At 34.2% G+C, this 17,699-nt stretch overlaps 1 protein-coding gene across 2 annotated transcripts in view; it reads right to left on the bottom strand.

Moving 5' to 3' along the window:
- The window catches only part of LOC132750332 (DDB1- and CUL4-associated factor 1-like), a 40,586-nt gene that overhangs the window by 13,510 nt on the left and 9,377 nt on the right, over nucleotides 1–17,699 (bottom strand). For both annotated transcript variants that reach the window (XM_060740290.1, XM_060740291.1), the window contains exons 11-27: nucleotides 17,645–17,685; nucleotides 16,897–17,035; nucleotides 15,996–16,202; nucleotides 15,091–15,260; nucleotides 14,001–14,120; nucleotides 11,064–11,166; nucleotides 9,394–9,513; nucleotides 8,792–8,863; nucleotides 8,210–8,291; nucleotides 7,583–7,722; nucleotides 6,711–6,792; nucleotides 5,823–5,989; nucleotides 5,167–5,496; nucleotides 4,289–4,485; nucleotides 3,544–3,619; nucleotides 3,024–3,085; nucleotides 2,571–2,634 (exon numbers count right to left, since the gene is read on the bottom strand). In XM_060740290.1, the coding sequence (XP_060596273.1) occupies nucleotides 2,571–2,634; nucleotides 3,024–3,085; nucleotides 3,544–3,619; nucleotides 4,289–4,485; nucleotides 5,167–5,496; nucleotides 5,823–5,989; nucleotides 6,711–6,792; nucleotides 7,583–7,722; nucleotides 8,210–8,291; nucleotides 8,792–8,863; nucleotides 9,394–9,513; nucleotides 11,064–11,166; nucleotides 14,001–14,120; nucleotides 15,091–15,260; nucleotides 15,996–16,202; nucleotides 16,897–17,035; nucleotides 17,645–17,685 (2,172 nt within the window). The remainder of the gene's footprint in view (nucleotides 1–2,570; nucleotides 2,635–3,023; nucleotides 3,086–3,543; nucleotides 3,620–4,288; nucleotides 4,486–5,166; nucleotides 5,497–5,822; nucleotides 5,990–6,710; nucleotides 6,793–7,582; nucleotides 7,723–8,209; nucleotides 8,292–8,791; nucleotides 8,864–9,393; nucleotides 9,514–11,063; nucleotides 11,167–14,000; nucleotides 14,121–15,090; nucleotides 15,261–15,995; nucleotides 16,203–16,896; nucleotides 17,036–17,644; nucleotides 17,686–17,699) is intronic.

The following is a 17,699-nucleotide window of genomic DNA, read 5'->3' as shown; positions in this document are numbered from 1 at the left end:
AAAAGCAATTCTTAGATTACTAGTCTGACATGTTAACCACATGTCTTTGCTGCTTAGTAACAAGTTTCCCTTTTTAACAGTGTTTATTTTATTTTATTATACCTTCTTTTCTTTTGCATGTTTCAGCAGTCCTTTATCAATTACTCCATAGAAAATAAATGAGATAAACCAATTTCATCATCAAATCTTGTGTACCTCTAGACTGGAAGTTTTAAGTGTTTTTCTACCTTGTTCTAATATGTAAAGAAATATAAACATTGTAAATTGAACTAAAGCTTCATGCAATTAACAAAACATGCTCCTAAAATGGCTGTGACCCCAGCACTACTAGTACCCACAGTCTCAGGGTATAGAGTTAGATACATTGACCACTTGGCCACCACTGACTCCATTTGATATCCCCTTGATATCTATAGTTATTTTTCTATAAGACATTCAAAAAAACAGAAAGTTAAAAATAGGGAGAGAAACAACATTTACAAAAAGTAAAATGTGATGCTCTCTAAAATACAACAACAACAAGATAACAAGTGATGGAACTACCAACTCCAAGCTGATAAATATACAAACTGGAAAATGATGTCAAAATTCTGATTAAGACATCATCAATGATGTCATTATAATCTCATAGTTCCATAATATTATGGTGTCATAATCAGATGGTGCCATAATCTCATGGTGTCATAATCCCATAATGCCATAATATCATGTCTTTCCCTTAACATACATATGTGTAATCTGATATGAGGCTGTATATACTTGTAAATTGATACTTAGTCCTTCAACTTTAAATATATTGTTTCAATTCAAAGCAGGAAAAATCCATTACACGAATTCTACAGCTTAAGGGCTAAATCAATGTACCTTGAATTGGAAGATTTATACTTTTACAAACAAAAAAGTCCACATCTGTTTGTAAATTTACCCCCCCCCCCCCCCCCCCCCCCCCCCCAAAAAAAAAAAATTAACATAAACCTATAACAAATTATAGATTATTGTAAATTATTTTTCTCCCCATTTTTATATAGATCTATGCAGAAATTTGACATCAAGAAGCTAAGCATGAAAATGAATATGCTGATGATATTATACCTACCCTTGTGTTCTGAAAAACATAACACATATGTATGTGGTAATTATTTGTGTTTTCTCAAATAACAACACATATATGGGTATATGTGGTATATTATGTAAAACAGAAAACAAATATTTGACTTAAACTGAGAATATTTCAAGGGTTTACCCTCACATGTTTCTATATATCTTTCATTCATCACAGATAACATATTAACTCTTCATACTCATTCACTTGAAATTCCTCGACAAGATCAGACATAGACAAGTTGATATATCAAAAAACAAAAGCACCGCATGTGTTGCTAACGCTCGTCTGTTAAAAAAAAAATCTAAGTTAAAAAGGGGCATAACTCTAATAATACAGCTTCAGAATTGTGTCCTTTGTGTAAAAACTGCATATTGTCAGTAAAAGTTTCATTTTACTGTGAAGTTTCATGTTTTTATCTTTTGAAATGTTTGAAAAATGGGCCACATGAAAGTTTTTTGCATGATGACAATAACAATGACGACAATGCAGCGATCATAATAGCTGAACTTTTTGTTCAAATCAGACACACTAAAAAACAAGACAAGAGTTTCTACAATAAATATATGCCCGTCATTCAAGGACATAATGACATTCATGTTGATTCATTTACAGACAAACGCCCCCAAAACAAATTAGCCAATAAAAATGAAGCATGTAATGTATATAATGAAGCTGCCTGCCAGTTCCAGGGATAAGCGGATCATTTCAGGTTTCAGCCAGTTGCAGCCTCGATACCAAAATACTTGAACCCTTGACCTGCTGAATTTATTAAATGAACTTGTTCAACTTCCTTTTTTGGATCTGTCAATCATTAATTTTGAAAATTTAAAAGTTAGTCAAAGTTAGTCAGCTAACAGTATAGAGCCTGGTCAGACCGCACAAATGTTTGGCTGACCGGGTTCTATTAGTGATTTTTCACCCTATATAACAGAGCCCTATAAAAGGCCACTTCCCAAATCAAAATTTCTTTAAAATCATGCAGTTTTTTTCCAAAAAATTCTGAACTTGCACCTGCATTTCTACTTCACAAATTTGCAAATTTTAGCGATAATTGTTCACATTGGACCAAAAATCAATAGGTTTTAGCCTCTTTCTAATTAAGTGAGAAAACACACTATCTATACAGATGACAAGTCATTTCTGGTTCCAGCAGGTTAAGGGTTAATATAGGACAAACATAGAAGCTGCTGAGATACACATGCTAGTTTGTTTTTATCTTCAAACATATGAGCCGGGTCATGACAAAACCAACATAATGGGTTTGCGACCAGCATGGATCCTGACCAGCCTGCGCATCCGCACAGTCTGATCAGGATCCATGCTGTTCGCTTACAAACCCTTAAACAAGTAGAGAAACAGACTGCGCTGGTCTGGATCCATGCTGGTCGCAAACCCATTATGTTGGTTTTGTCGTGACGCGGCTCATATCATGATCATATGATGGTAAATAAGGTATTGTACTTACAGCAAATGTACAACAGGAGAAGCCATCGTCCTCCGACTCTTTATACGTTCTCATTGCCTTAAACCTAACGTAGAAATAAATTCTAACTTAACAAAAATAAGCTGTTACAAGATCAAAAATATTTCATCATACACATGTAATGTTAATTATGTTTATATAAACTCAATCACTGCATAACATTCATAAAATTCTTTAAAGTAAAATATCTTTTTGTAGTCTTTAAAGGCCCATTAAGCTAAAAAAATAAAGATGACTTTCTTTCAAAACCTTTTAGTATATGATATGTTAATTTATATTTGGTGCTACTTTAATCAGTAGATTAGTATTACATCCTTTGAAATCTAAATCTATCTTTGCTCTTTCTACAGAAGGAAACAATAATAATTTCTTAGATTTTATGTTTCATTAATAAAACAATTTTATTTATAAATATAAACCCCAATATATCAATACCTGCTATAAATAAATTTCCTGTCTAATTTACACCCATCTACACCTCCATACTTTGGTTTTAACTAGAAAATAGATAAGAAAAACACAAGATAAAACATTTCAATTAATTAAAATTATAAATATCATACTTACAAACAATTTGGTTAATTAAATTACATTGTAAGTTACCCCCAAGACATTCAGTAGCAACTGAATATACCCCAATTGATAAAATTCTCCTTGATCATGGTCTGCACTATTCAGTCAGAAAATATTTTGAACTTTTCTCTTAAAATGATGAACGGTTTTATCAAGATTAAATGACGGACAAGTCTATTAAAGAATAATTAGCATAGAAAGAGTTAAAGTCTACTTTTTTTGTAAAATTGATACTGTTAATATTTTCAACCTACAAAGTAATCTCTTGATTTCAAGAAATACCTTCAAACATTTTCCATGAAGAATTTTTAAAGTAATATTTTAATTCTATCTATTAGGATAGATATTAATATTATTCTTCCGGTAAGATTAATTATCGTACCATTTTCATGTAAGTTCTGGAAGTAAAGCTAAGTGGTGCACTGGTATTACCTCTAGGTTCTGGACATTGATGTGGTCTGTAATATAACAACACTACATGTACATACAAACAGTATACTATCTTATAAAATCATTCAAATACAACATGAACTAACATAACATTATTTTCAAAGGACATTGCAATATAATTAATACATTTAGCCTAGGTATCCATTCCTGAATTATTTGTCTTTTTTTTTTTTTTTTTTTTTTTCAACACAGTTTTCAACACATTTTAAGTAATATCTTGGCAGTAAGTCAACTTAATCAGCTTTCCTGTAAATCTAACCAGTCATTACCAATTTCTCGGCCATTGACCATCTACTAACCCCACATGATTTGTGAAAGTGACAAATAATAGAAATATGACCATTAGGCTCAATGTTCAAGATCAAGGGGCAGACATCTATTCTATAGATTCTATAAGTTTGGGTAAAAGCAGGCACATTGGTGGAATCATTGACTCTCTTTGAGCTAGCTTAAGAGCTCTTTTATAAAAAAATTTCCATCCACCAAACCACACTTCCATCTATATACAGACTAGATGGACTTCTGTGGGCTAGCTAAAGATAAATAAAAGACTCTATCCCAAAACCGCTACTTCATTTATATGCTGGCTAGATAGATTCCTAAAATAATCAAATATTATATCATCAAAGTGCTTAAACGAAGCTATCTTTCAATAAATTAAACACAGAATAACTTACTGGAATAGAGACATTGGTGGACATGTTACAACCGGATTTCTGCACAAGGCGTGCTGTTTACGTAGATATTCTGTTACTATCTTGTCTAGACTCATCTCATAATCCATCTGAGATTTCTGTAACAACCCTTTCCTTATTGCTGGACTAAACAAGCTGCTGTCCCTCTCCTTCACGTACTTACATCTATGCTGTAAACTCTGTAATAATAACAAACAGATTCCATTGAGTTAAATTCTATAATTGATCTATTTCTTCAGTATGACATAGCTGCCAACAATGACCTCCCTTACCAGGATTTTCATTTTCATTATTAATATCCCCCTTGACCATTGGGCAAATCGGTTGTTTTTGTTGGCACATCTGTTGCCTCAGATAGAAGTGAAGACCCTACCTTACTAACACAAACCCACAAAAACATCAAACTACCGTTGCATTGATAGCTATAGATTGGTTGTTTTTTTTTTACTTTAAAACCTTTGGTGCCTCATTTGAGTAAAAATTGAAAAATGAAAAGCCCATTTATAGACCTTGTCAGAGGTGACATTGGATTTTTCTATTTTAATAAGCTGATAAAAATTAAGCTTAAAAGAAATGCCAAATTTATGCCTAATTATTTGACTCCTCAAAAAATGATAGTCAAGGTATAGGTAAAAATATTTCTTGCTATCATAATTGCCTGAGCAATAGATCTGTTCAAAATTTACTGTAAATTTTACATGAATGAGAATTGACCCTGTTTCCTTAATGATATTAGTGAAAGGTAAGTTCCTGGTATCAGACTCAAGACCTAAGCATCACATACATGTATCTTAACTAAAGACAACTGCCCTTGAAAAAAGGTCTTTTACTTTTTTACTATATGTATAAAGTGGACATACTCTGCTTGAAGAAACTGGTGTATTAGGGGGCTGTAATGGTTGTGTCTGTCTACCTATACTAAATCTGATAGGTCCTGCGGTTGACCCTGCAATCTGGCTACCACTTGACCCTTGAGTTGACGTTGACTGAGAACTTGGTAACCTTGACGATGATGCTCCCTGAGGTGACAGAGAAGGTTGACTCCCCTGACTGGAATACGCGGATGGTAATCTAGTTGTTGATGTAGTATTGGGAGTTACACCATTAGGATTGAGCTGGGAGGCTGGCAAATTTGGCAAGGATGTGACACCAATGGATAATATAGGAGCTGGTTGACTTAGCTGACGATTCTGTAACAACAAAGTCAGACATTATTCTTTCAGTAAAATAAGATAACATGGAGAAAAAATTAATATAAAGATATCATCACATACATAAATTACTACCAAAATCCAAACTTAGTAAATAGAATGGATATAGCTTACACTTCAGGGTTTCTTTTTCGAACTGATTGTTTTGAAATACACTTTATAAGATACAAAGACACTTTATAAGATTTTTTTTCCCCCAGTAATTACATTGTACAAGCAAAATCTTATTTGAAAAGAATGGGAAAATGCATCAACAAAAGGCAAACAAAAACCATAATAGTAAAGACATGTATTAATTGACTTACTAATGCTCTAGGGGCTGATATTCCTGGATTTGAAGGTGAAAATAGACATGGGCTTCCAGCATGTGCTGGAGGGAACACTTGAAGGTTTGAGGGGTGGGCTGGAGGAGGGGTAACACATCTTGGTAGTCCCGCCTCCCTGTGTAACACATCTGCAGCTTCATGATATCCTGAAACAATTTAAACACACTCATTCAATAGAATTCTTTTTTTTTCATTTTACACAGTATAAGGAACCAGTTTATGTACTACGGCCCAACCTGCAGAGTCCTATATCACATTTGAACTTTTTCCCCCTATATGAACAGTTAAAACAAGAGCTGTCACCCAAGTGACGAATGCCCCCGAAAAGGTTTCTTAAGCATGCAGGTATTTTAAAAAGAAAAGAGAATGAAAGTAACTTCAAAATGTTAGTGTGACCTTTACCTTTGAGGTAGGGACGTGGTTCTTGAACGCAACACACCATTCAGATGTGGTTGACAGTTGTGCCAAATTATTTCAAAATCCCTCAATGTATGACAAAGTTACAGTCCGGAAACGAATGAAGTGGGGACGCAGAGACAGATAGACGGACGGATAATTAGACGGTGCGATTATATTATGCCTCCCTTCGGGGGCATAAAAAAAATTCACTATAAACTATTCAACATAAGGTAAAGGCTCATGACTGTTTCAAGTAAGATGTGAGAGCCATACATATTTTAAAAGCAAATCTTCTTTATAATAAATGTTACTCATTGTAAATTTGTAATAAACCCTTAAGAATCTACCTGCCTGGTAAATGACTATGTTATGTTGGCAGTTTTTATTTCAGTACAAGAAATCCATTACTTGTAATCATTTAAACACTAAAATAACACCTTTTGGTCTTCAAATTTAAGGAATACTCACCTTTACTCTGTAAATGATCATATATAAGCTGAAGAAGTTCCTTTTCATTATAGATTATCTTAGACTGGGCAACAATATCTGCCTGTAATAATAAAACATTGCTGCCAATAAATATAATTTGTTCATTTTTTTTAAAGTCATATCAAATTTGATCATCCTCATTTACAGAAGCTTTAAATACTATGAGCATCACTTAGGTAGAGACACAGCCCATAGTGATCTAAGGTCTATAAGACAGAAATCTTTACAAATTGGGGGCCACAGCTCCACTTTATTTGGCAAGAAATGTTTTAATATTAGTTTGTCAATTGTATAAACATAAAATACGACAATGTTATAATGTATATTAAATAATTATTCTTTTTTTAAATTTTCTTGAAGAAAACATATTAATGCTTTCATTTTAATACTTATTTTAACAACTTTTAAGGTTAAGCCTACAGTTTTTGGTTGGGTTCTATGTCACACAAACATTGTAATAATCATATGACCACAGCTTCACAGACCTCAGATGTCCGTCCAAGCATTATTTCAGGCATGAACAGGAACCTGAGTAGAACCACTGACGTTCTGTAAACTATCACTAGATAGTTTCCTTACATGTAAAAATCCAAAGTCCCCAGAGGAATACAAACCCACAGCTGTTAAGGGTCAAGTGGTTTGAGGTCATTGACTATAATCACTCAGCCACAGACGCCCTAGCTACAGTAACGCATTTCCAATCGTTGAAATACATACAAGTACAATAAATACACAAAAAAGTATCAATATTCAAAGATTTTGATAAAGCTAAACAGGCAAATAAAAAGTTGAGGGGGGATTCAAAAATTTGAGTAATTAGAAGGACCAGAAACAGAGCCAGAGCTTCATACCTTTCTAATATCATCCAGTGTAGCATCACTATATTTATTGGTCTGTTTTCCAGAGACTTTCTCTATAAGTTCTGTAGCATATCTACAAAACTTCACATGCTCCTGTCTCTTATCTTGTAGAATAGGTTCCTTCATTAAAGCTTAAAACAGAAAATAACAAGCTTTATTTTAAATTGATCAAAATTAATCTCAACCTTGTTTTCAACATTAATCAAGTTTTTGATGGCAATAAAGAACAATCTAATTTGACCAGACTCTATCTCATTTGCTTCTCTGTTTAAGGTATTTCATATAGTCAGTCTCAAAATACATCAATGGACAGCTCAAAATTTACAGCAGGACAAGTCCATTTTAAATATTGAGCATGGTTATGGGCAAAGAGCATAAATGATTTGCAACAAAGTTTTCTAAGTCAAAATTACTCAAGTGGTTGACAGTCTTTTTTTTCAAAATATTTTACTCTTTGCATTAGCATCAATCATAGCTCATCAAATTTGAATTTTCCTGAGTAACCTTACAATGATTTTAAGAAAATTAATCTTCTCAAGGATTTAGGAAAAAACCATCCAACTGATATACATATAGAAGAAAATGATATGTTAATATTGTAAACACGTATAAACTTACATTGTAACTGGCCATTAGAGAAAAGAGGTAGTTTACTGATAATCTGTCTCACAGTTTCTGATCTTGCCATACCAGCCAGTGCCTGAAAAATATATACTGACATAAGTAACAGTTCATAGACTGGTTACCTATTCTAGTTTGACTGTGATGAAAGTTTGAAATTTATTGAACAACTGAAACTAACCAGTACAGGTGCCAAATGGGGATTACCCAGTTAAGACTTAAAACCCTGTCAGAGCCAAGTCGTTGTTTCCTTGAGCAGAAAACTTATAACTCATTGCTCAGTACTGGTTGGTTTAAGGAACAGATTCGAAAGTGTGTCAATAAGCTTATAGCTTCCTACACAAATGGACTAAAATGAATTCTGTATAAACCAAGACTTAAAACCACAACCCCTGGCTACTAAATTCCTTTTAACACTAACCTATACAAGCAGTATTAATTCATGCCTTTCTGCCTTTCTTCTGGCAATCTTATAATTCTTCACAGCTGGTTGTCATATTTCAATTCTCTTTTTCTTTTTTTAATTAATGAAAACCACAAAACCTCAGGACTGTCCATGTAGACATGTCAAGAACTTACTTTACATGCCAGAGCTCTGATAGAATCAGCATCTGTTATTGGAGTCTTGATTGACAGCAACTTTAATAGCACCTGAAATAATAAACAGCTAACTTCTTTACTAAGGTCAAAATGAGAACCTAGTTAGAATCTTCACTAAAAATAAATAAAAAGGACATGTTCAGCATCATGCATCACAATAACTTCAAATTGTATAATTTTAATGCACAGTATGATTAGTTTTAAGCAAGGATATTGACAATAACATTTTTCTATTTCAAGATGAAGAAATGGATGTTACCAGTATGGAGCCTGTTCAGATTTGCACAGATCAGAAAAAAATGACCAGCCAATATTTTAATGATTCTGAGTATTATAACCTTTAAGTAGCTCAATGGTATAAATGGGCTTCCCCCCTTCCTGTTTATGGAACAATCCATTATCAATTTTGGGGATATCCAGATGAAAACTGGAAGTTGTTTGGTCAACAGTATAGAGCATGGTCAGACTGCACAGGCTGTACAATGTCAGGTCCAGCAGGGGGAAAGTTATTCAAGTAAATGTTGTTCAAGCTATTACATTAGATACAAAATGTATACAAAAAGATATAAGGTAAAACCTACCATAATTCCATTATTCTCCCTCACACTGTTCCACATCTTGGTAAGAACATCTTCTCCCAGCTTCCAGTTAATTTTCTTCCTTGACCCTGATCCCATATATCTTCCTACACCTCCTCCAAGCTGTAAATATACACATGAATAAGAGAAACAAATATCATCCATTACAGATATCAATTACAAATACAAGTCTCCACATTATAAAGTAGCTGATGCTCAGGCTAAGAAGCCAATAGTATGGTCAGATGGCTAGCCTATGATCTTATTGATGACATGGCTTTACTTTTGCTACTATTGTTAAAGGGGTTAATTATGTGTAAGTAGGATACCCTATATACTCACAATTTGATAAATTATACAGGCAGAACTTAATCACAACAAGCAATTATCATAGTATTGCAAGCAATCCATAAGTCCCCTACCGGTTAGAACCCCATCAACATTCTGAAGGGCCATTCACTAATGTTTCAATTTTTCTCTATTTTAAGTAAATTTGTTGGAAAAGTTCTATAAAAGTGATCACAGGAAACAGTTTTTATGAACAGACAGTCAGACAGACTGAAGGACACTCTAAAGTTAATATTTGAAACATCCCTGTTACCAAAATATAACATTTTAAAAGCAAAATTCTTAAACAGGAGATAACTCTTGAATTAAAGATGCAATTTCATAAAAATTTTCAGCTCTTTTTGACTTGTCACAAATATTGTTATATTTGCCATCTTTTAAGCCTATTTGTTGCAAAGGCAACTGATATTTTTTCAAAATAGGAAGAACAGATAAGACATGCATAATCTCAAGACTGCCATCTACCCATATGTCAAGTTTCATAAAAATATTTCCAGTACTTTTTGAGTTATCACTGGATTCAGTTTATGTGTAAAATTTGCCATATTTTCAGTCTATGTGTTGCCATAGCAACCAGAATTTTCAACATAGGAAGAAAAGAAAAGACATGCATAATCTCAAGACTGCTATCTACCCATATGTCAAGTTTCATAAGAATATTTCCAGTACTTTTTGCTTTATCACTGGATCGAGTTTATGTGTAAAATTTGCCATATTTTCAGCCTATTTGTTGCCATAGCAACCAGAATTTTCAACATAGGAAGAAAAGAAAAAGATGTGCATAATCTCAAGACTTCCATCTACCCATATGTCAAGTTTCATAAAAATATTTCCAGTATTTTTTGCGTTATCACTGGATCCAGTTTATGTGTAAAATTTGCCATATTTTCAGCCTCTTTGTTGCCATAGCAACCAGAATTTTCAACATAGGAAGAAAAGGAAAAGACGTGCATAATCTCCATACTGCCATCTATCCATATACCAAGTTTCATAAAAATATTTTCAGTACTTTTCAAGTTATCGCGGGATCCAGTTTTGTGGACGGACGGACTGACAGACGGACGGACAGACGGACGGACAGACGGACGGAGGGTAAACCTAAAGTCCCCTCCGGTAAACCGGTAGGGGACTAAAAACATAAAACTGACAAAAACTGCTTTAATAATAGTATATGAATTAACACGTAAAGCAAAACTAAAGGGTATATTACGGTGGATAAGTGCATATCAAAATTAGTTCAACTTATAACTGGCAACAAACAATGCTATTTGACCAGAACTGATATAAATTCTATATAAATGAACAAAAAATGTGGTATTATTTACCCGTTCTAGAGGTCCACATACACAGTTAATGATAACATTAAGGGCTGCCCTCTGTACATCAGGGTCTTGTATAATCTCACCATCTGCCAGACCAATCAATATACTGTAAAATAACCAAATCATTCATTATGTTATAATAATTTCATACTTTGACCTAACATTTAAACCAAAATAAATTTGTGAAATAGACTTGTTATGCTTTCAATTAAGAACTTTTCATTATTATTTAATGTGATTTTAGAAATCAAAATATTAACACAAAGCAACAAACAGTATAGTGCGTCTGCAAGGATCTGCAAGCTGGCCTGCTTCAATACTAGTGGCTACATCTATTATTATCACCATAAATGTTAAATCATTTAAGGGACTCCATCAAGCTTTTGAGATATACGCTCTCGACCAATAACTTGTGTGCAAAATGTCAGATCATTTATTAACTCCCTATTCTAAGCGTGAAAATAACCTAACACTGCCAAGCTTTCAAATACTTTGTACTCAAATCAGGCAAAGAATCGCACAAAAATACAATTTTCAATTTGATTCTTATATACGAGTATATATTACTTTATTACCCCTTTGCACATCTTTCCATTTTATAATCTTCAGTTGATCTATGTAACAGTTAAAGGCTTCTGGACCTCAGTTGAGTTCCTTTAATGTCCTTAGTCCAGTTCCTTTATGCATAGTTTTATTACCGTATAACCCCGTTTAAACGCCCCCGGGGGCGTTACATTACATTTTACCAAAACAAAGTTCCCAATTTTTACCGGTCCCTTTTAAACGCCCCCTCTTCCAGCTTCCAGTTACTACCTTGAAACTAACGTTTGAGTCGACCCCTGTACGTGTACACTCTAGGTAAAGTTTAAATCAGCTGATTCTACCTAACGGTATACACGCTTGACACAAGTCATGTACGCATCGCTTCCCAAATAAGGTAATCCGGTTAACAGCATTTTAGTGTATCGGATGATGTCACATGTTCGCTGCTGCGTGTGTTGCCGAAACTTTGGCGGTTTATCACTGCATTTCGAAGAAATGGCTTCCAGAGGGCATCGCTCTTTCACTGCAGCATTTAAATTGAAAGTTATTCAGCTAGCAGAAGAGAAAGGAAAGCATTATGCTAGTCAATTCTTTAAAGTGGACCGTAAGAGGGTTCGGGAGTGGTGCCAGAAAAAAGCACTAATTACAGATCTTGCTAAACCACGTTTTCAGGTAAAATACTGTAGACTACAATTGAACCGCGATTAATTTTGTTCATGTTAAAAAAAATGAAATGAATTGTTTGCCTAAAAATTACTGAAGATTGACTTTTCTTTTTCTAATTTTTCGTCGTTTGCTTTATTTTCAGGACATTGAACAGAGGCTCATTACATGGTTTACTGAGAGACGAGAAATGGGGGTAAGGGTGACAGGAAAGGCCCTTCGTCTAGAAGCATTACATCTTCATCAACAGTATGGCAACCAGTCTTTCAAAGCTTCCAAGGGATGGTTTAATCGATTTAAAAGGCGCCATAATCTCTCCTTCAGAAGATCGACCCACATAGCCCAACACTCCAAGGAACTAACTGATGACAGGGTTGATAAATTCCTGAGGTTTGTAATAAAGTTACGCCGCAGTCGTTCATATGACATGGGTGAAATTGGAAATATGCATGAAACACCAGTATGGCTGGAAATGCCTGGGAAGTCCACATTTGCTAGTAAAGGGGACAGTGAAGTAAGGGTCTCGTCAACTGGACATGAAAAACAAAAATTGACAGTTACCCTGGGGGCCTACGCAGATGGGACTAAAATGGCACCTCTGGTACATCTACCTGGAGTGAGACCACCAAATAAGGATGATATCCCTAGAGGTTTGGTCGTCTACATGTGTGGGTCAGGGCAGAAATCATGGGCCAACGAAGAAAGTATTAAATTTTGGCTGAATAAACTGTGGGGCCGCAACAACCAACGTAGACGTTTGCTAGTGTGGGATGCATTTAGGGGACACATAACACCATCTGTGAAGGAGCAGGTAAAAACTGTCTATAATACAGACATGTGTGTAATTCCAGGGGGGTGCACCTCCAAGCTACAACCTGCTGATGTTTCTTGGAACAGGCCATTTAAAGCGAAACTGGCAGAGCTGTATGATGACTGGTTATTTCGTGGCCCAGTAAGTACAACACCCAAGGGCAACAGGCGGGCTCCATCTAAGCCAGTTCTTCTACGTTGGATCAAGGAGGCATGGGACAGTATAACCCCTGAAATTATCAGAAAGTCTTTCAAGAAATGTGGAATTACTTCAGAGCTTGATGGAAGTGAGGACCATTTGTTTGGGATGATAAGTGATGATGAAAGAGAGGAAGGAGAAGAAGGAGAAGATGATTTTGAAGGTTTTGACAGAAATGAACTGGAAGTTGCTGAAATGGTACAAGAGGCAATTGGGGGACCTGAAGAGCAAGTTCTCTTGCCCGAGTCTGACAGTGACTCAGATCATGACAGTAACATTGAAACAGACTATGATAGTAGTGGACATTGAGTGCAAGTGTTGTTCAGACATTTTTGTGAAGTGATAGTTAACAAGTTATACTACGGTATATTTCATCAGTGTTTAAATACATGGAGTTTTTGTTCAAATTGTTGAATCTTTATTATTAAATAAGCAGTTTAAGGAAGTGTTTTGTGTTTAAAATTCGGATTTGGATTTATGGTACTTGGATTATCATCAGATTAAGGTAGGACTTTTCATATTATTTTGTCAATTTCTTTCTGTTTGGAAAAAAAAATTTTTTTTTTTGCCTGAAGGGGGGGGGGGGGGGCGGCGGCGTTTATTAGAGGGGGGGGCGTTTGAACGGGAGTATACGGTATATTATTATCTGTTGTGTACAACACCATGAAACATATAGTATATGAAGGAATAAGCATATAATCAAATGTTCAAGGATCAAATTCTACCTGATGCCTGGAGTTGTGGCATCATCTGGCATTGGTATAGGGGCCAGCAGTTGAAGCTGGGATTTTGGAGTAACACAACATAGTCCAATAACATCCAAAGCTGCCTTCAATGTCTCCGGCCTGTAATTAATTCATATAGCATTTTAACATTTTAGACTAGTAAATGGTTACATACATTCACAAAACCACCTTATAATTCAATTAACAGTCATCATATAATCATATAACTAGAAATCTATGGACGCTTACACCCAAACTTCATTAGCTGTCACAATTACACATGTAAATACTTATGCATATTCATAAAATTCAAATTTTATATTATTACATAGAGGATATTGAATGAGTGTATGTTCAGTACTGAATTTATTGCATGAGTTGAATAAAATTATATTATGCGAGCCTCTGGCGAGCATAATATTATTTTATTCAATGAGTGCAATAAATTCAGTAATGAACTTGCACGAATTCAATATTCTATTTATCACATACCCAAAATAAAGACCCTTAAAAGTGAAATAAAGACCCTTAAAAGTGAAATAAAAGTCATTTTTCATTGACGCGCCTATAATATAACGCTAACATTTAGCGCATCTTTACACTATGTTTGTATAACGCTTATGATGTCACGTCAAAATATATGCATGGCCGTGCAATACCATATTTACGGAGTCGCGAAATCGGCACGGGTGTGTGATAAATAAAATATAATCCTTACAAAGTTATAGAGCAGTAACACAAATTTCTACATACCATTCAAACAACCCTCTTTAAATCTATTTATGCCAGAGTCCCAGCATAAAAAATGTTAAGAACATCAAAAGCACAGACCTACAGAAGTGCCACTGACCAATAATTATACATGTACATGCCAGGTCTGGCACAAGTTGCATTCCGTAATAACAGAACAAGGGCTTCATTACGCTAAAATTCTACAAAGGCAGGATTTACATGATAAGGAAATGATTCCAAGCCTTCTTCTCTTCAACACTTAGTCACAAAACATTTGATAATGAAATATGATAATAATATATGAATAAATATTCAACTACGTAGGAGTTAAAGAAAACAGCAGTTAAATAACACATACTTTCCAGTGTAGCTACTCCAGTCAGGTGAAATGCCTAGAAGCTGTGTAAGTAGAGTAATTCCCCCTAGTTTATGGAAAGTAGCCTCAGGTTGCCACTGTTGTCTTACTGGCATCATCTCCATCAAGATCTCAATGTTCTCCTGTACCAACTCTGGTGTTATCTTCATAGCCTGTCATAGTAACATGATGATATATACAAAATGAAAAACTATAGTAAATGTTCATATTTCCTGAATTTATTCAACATTCATTCTAACCATCTTTATTTAAAGCCAATGCAAACTTAAAGCTTAAGAGATAATGCAAAAACTTAAGGGATAATGCAATCTTTTTATTTAACAATGCTTACCAGTTTCATTGATTTTAATTATTTAGATATGTTAATATTTGTCAGAATGATTCTTTCAAGAAAATGTCAAAATCGTCCACAAAATAATTGTTACCATAATTTTAACCATTAGTCAGTTCCTTGAAAAACAACTCACATCATTTTTCATACATAATCTTGATAACCTTTATTTAATATCAGGATTTTTAACATGTGAAGAAAGCCAAATCTCACCCATTTGACAATAGACTACTAAATAATTATAGCAACAATATTATAAGTCCATCATACAGAACCAAAAAGGAATAGCTGAATGTGTAAGAATCAAGAAAAACCTTAAACTCCCTTATATCTCACATATAAACCTAACCATTAACCTGAATTTGTGTAATAGATTTCACCCTGCTTTGAATCTGGATTATTAAAGGATATCATGAACATGATACCAAAATTGAGCTACCAACATTATAGACTGACCAGACTGCTGAATATTTAGTGTAGGCTGGCTTGGTTCTATACTGGTGGCAAAAAGGCTAATCACTTTCGGGTACCAACAGGTTCAGGGATAAATATATACCTTATAAGCTGGAGTTTCCGGCTGCGGGGAACCGCCTTCATTCCTGGCATGAGATCTCTTCAGTTCATTCACCTTCAGTATAAGATGAGCCTCAAAATATCTCTTGAGTGCTACACATACATGCCTAGCTGACTGCCTCATGGTGAATATCTGATCTTCATTCGGAGAGGAACTACTGTCTATGTTCATAATCTCCAGTGTACTGATCTATATATAATAAAACAACATGATATATATTTTATGAAGTTTTTTTTCCTTTGGATATGGTCAGAGATCTGTAAAAAATGCTTGTGAGGGAAGACTTTGTCTTATTCAAGATACAAGCATAAAGGGTAGTAGAATATTCAACCTTAAAAAGCTTGACAGATGGTTTGCTGACATTGCTCAGGCCTTGACAGACATTACCTTTCTATGTTAACATAAAGTACAATCAATCAAAGAGATAGTTATATTGTGTTAATTTTAAGCAAAGATGCACAAGACTAATTCAATTCAGCTTCAGAAGTAGAATGTTCATACTGCTGCAAAACAAGATCTTCAAGCATGCTTGATTTTTTTTAGAGTTTTATTATATTTACCTGCATATTTCAAATGAAATGTAAAAGCTATGAAAAGAAATGTATGTTATATTAAAGCTTATATAATTTAAGTATTACACATGAAAATTATTTGAAAATTATTGTCATAAGAATCATCCTAATCTGTTATATCTATTTTTGTTTCATAAAAGAAGTCTCCTAAAATAATATTTTGACCATTCATTTTCCTATTTTATTGCAGATGTATATCCAAAAGAATTTATCTTTCATTACAGCCACAAGTTAAAGTTATTTTCAAATTAAATCTTATAATTCAATACACTTCACAAGGAGGTAATAATGAAAGAGTAAGTAATACATACAACATTGTAGAGTCTGCGTAGACCATCGTGTGTATCAAACTTGTTCAGTATGACAAGGAATGTGAAGGATTGAGTAAAGAACATGGCAGCGTGACACCTACTAGAGTCATGGGAACACTCCATCAACCATAACACATAACTATGAAATGAAATAAAAGTGCATTAATTGTAATGTGCTTTTTCCTCTTCTTTTCTTGGGTGTATTTCAAGACCTTATAACATAGTTAGAATCATATGGTGACCTTCATATTCTAACAGATTATAGAAGTGACTAGTTGGCACCTAGGTAGAATCACAGACCTTTATAGCGGTAGCAGAAGTTACCACATGTGAAAAGAGTCCTTTGTCAATCTTAGTATTCAAAGCAACAGCTCTTAGGGGCAAGTGGTTAAAGGTAAGCAGCCAGAATCACATAGCCACAGATGCCCTCATTAAGAAATACATGTATAACTTTCATACTTTTTGTTACAGCCATGTGTAAGTCAGATGGAAATTCTCAACAGATAAATTAAACATATGAAAAACATTTCCTATGATCACAAGAGATTCTAACAACTTTAAATTTCAAGTCAGCAAAGTGTTTATAATTACATACTTATAATTATGACCTTTCAACTAAGTATAAGTCATGATTTTTCTGTGAAATATAATTATTCTTTTGGTAAAACTTATTAAAAGTGTAAAATTTTATGTGGCCGATAAATAATTTAACTAATAGTAATAACACTTTCTAACACAGTAAACTTACTTTACAAGTGTGGTCAATATATGATCTGATAGCAGGCACACCTGAAATTATAAGA

This window comes from Ruditapes philippinarum, unplaced genomic scaffold, assembly GCF_026571515.1.
Source record: "Ruditapes philippinarum isolate M1 unplaced genomic scaffold, ASM2657151v2 ctg3574_1_1_1_1, whole genome shotgun sequence".
NCBI lineage: Eukaryota > Metazoa > Mollusca > Bivalvia > Venerida > Veneridae > Ruditapes > Ruditapes philippinarum.
This window is presented reverse-complemented; position numbering and strand designations above follow the sequence as displayed.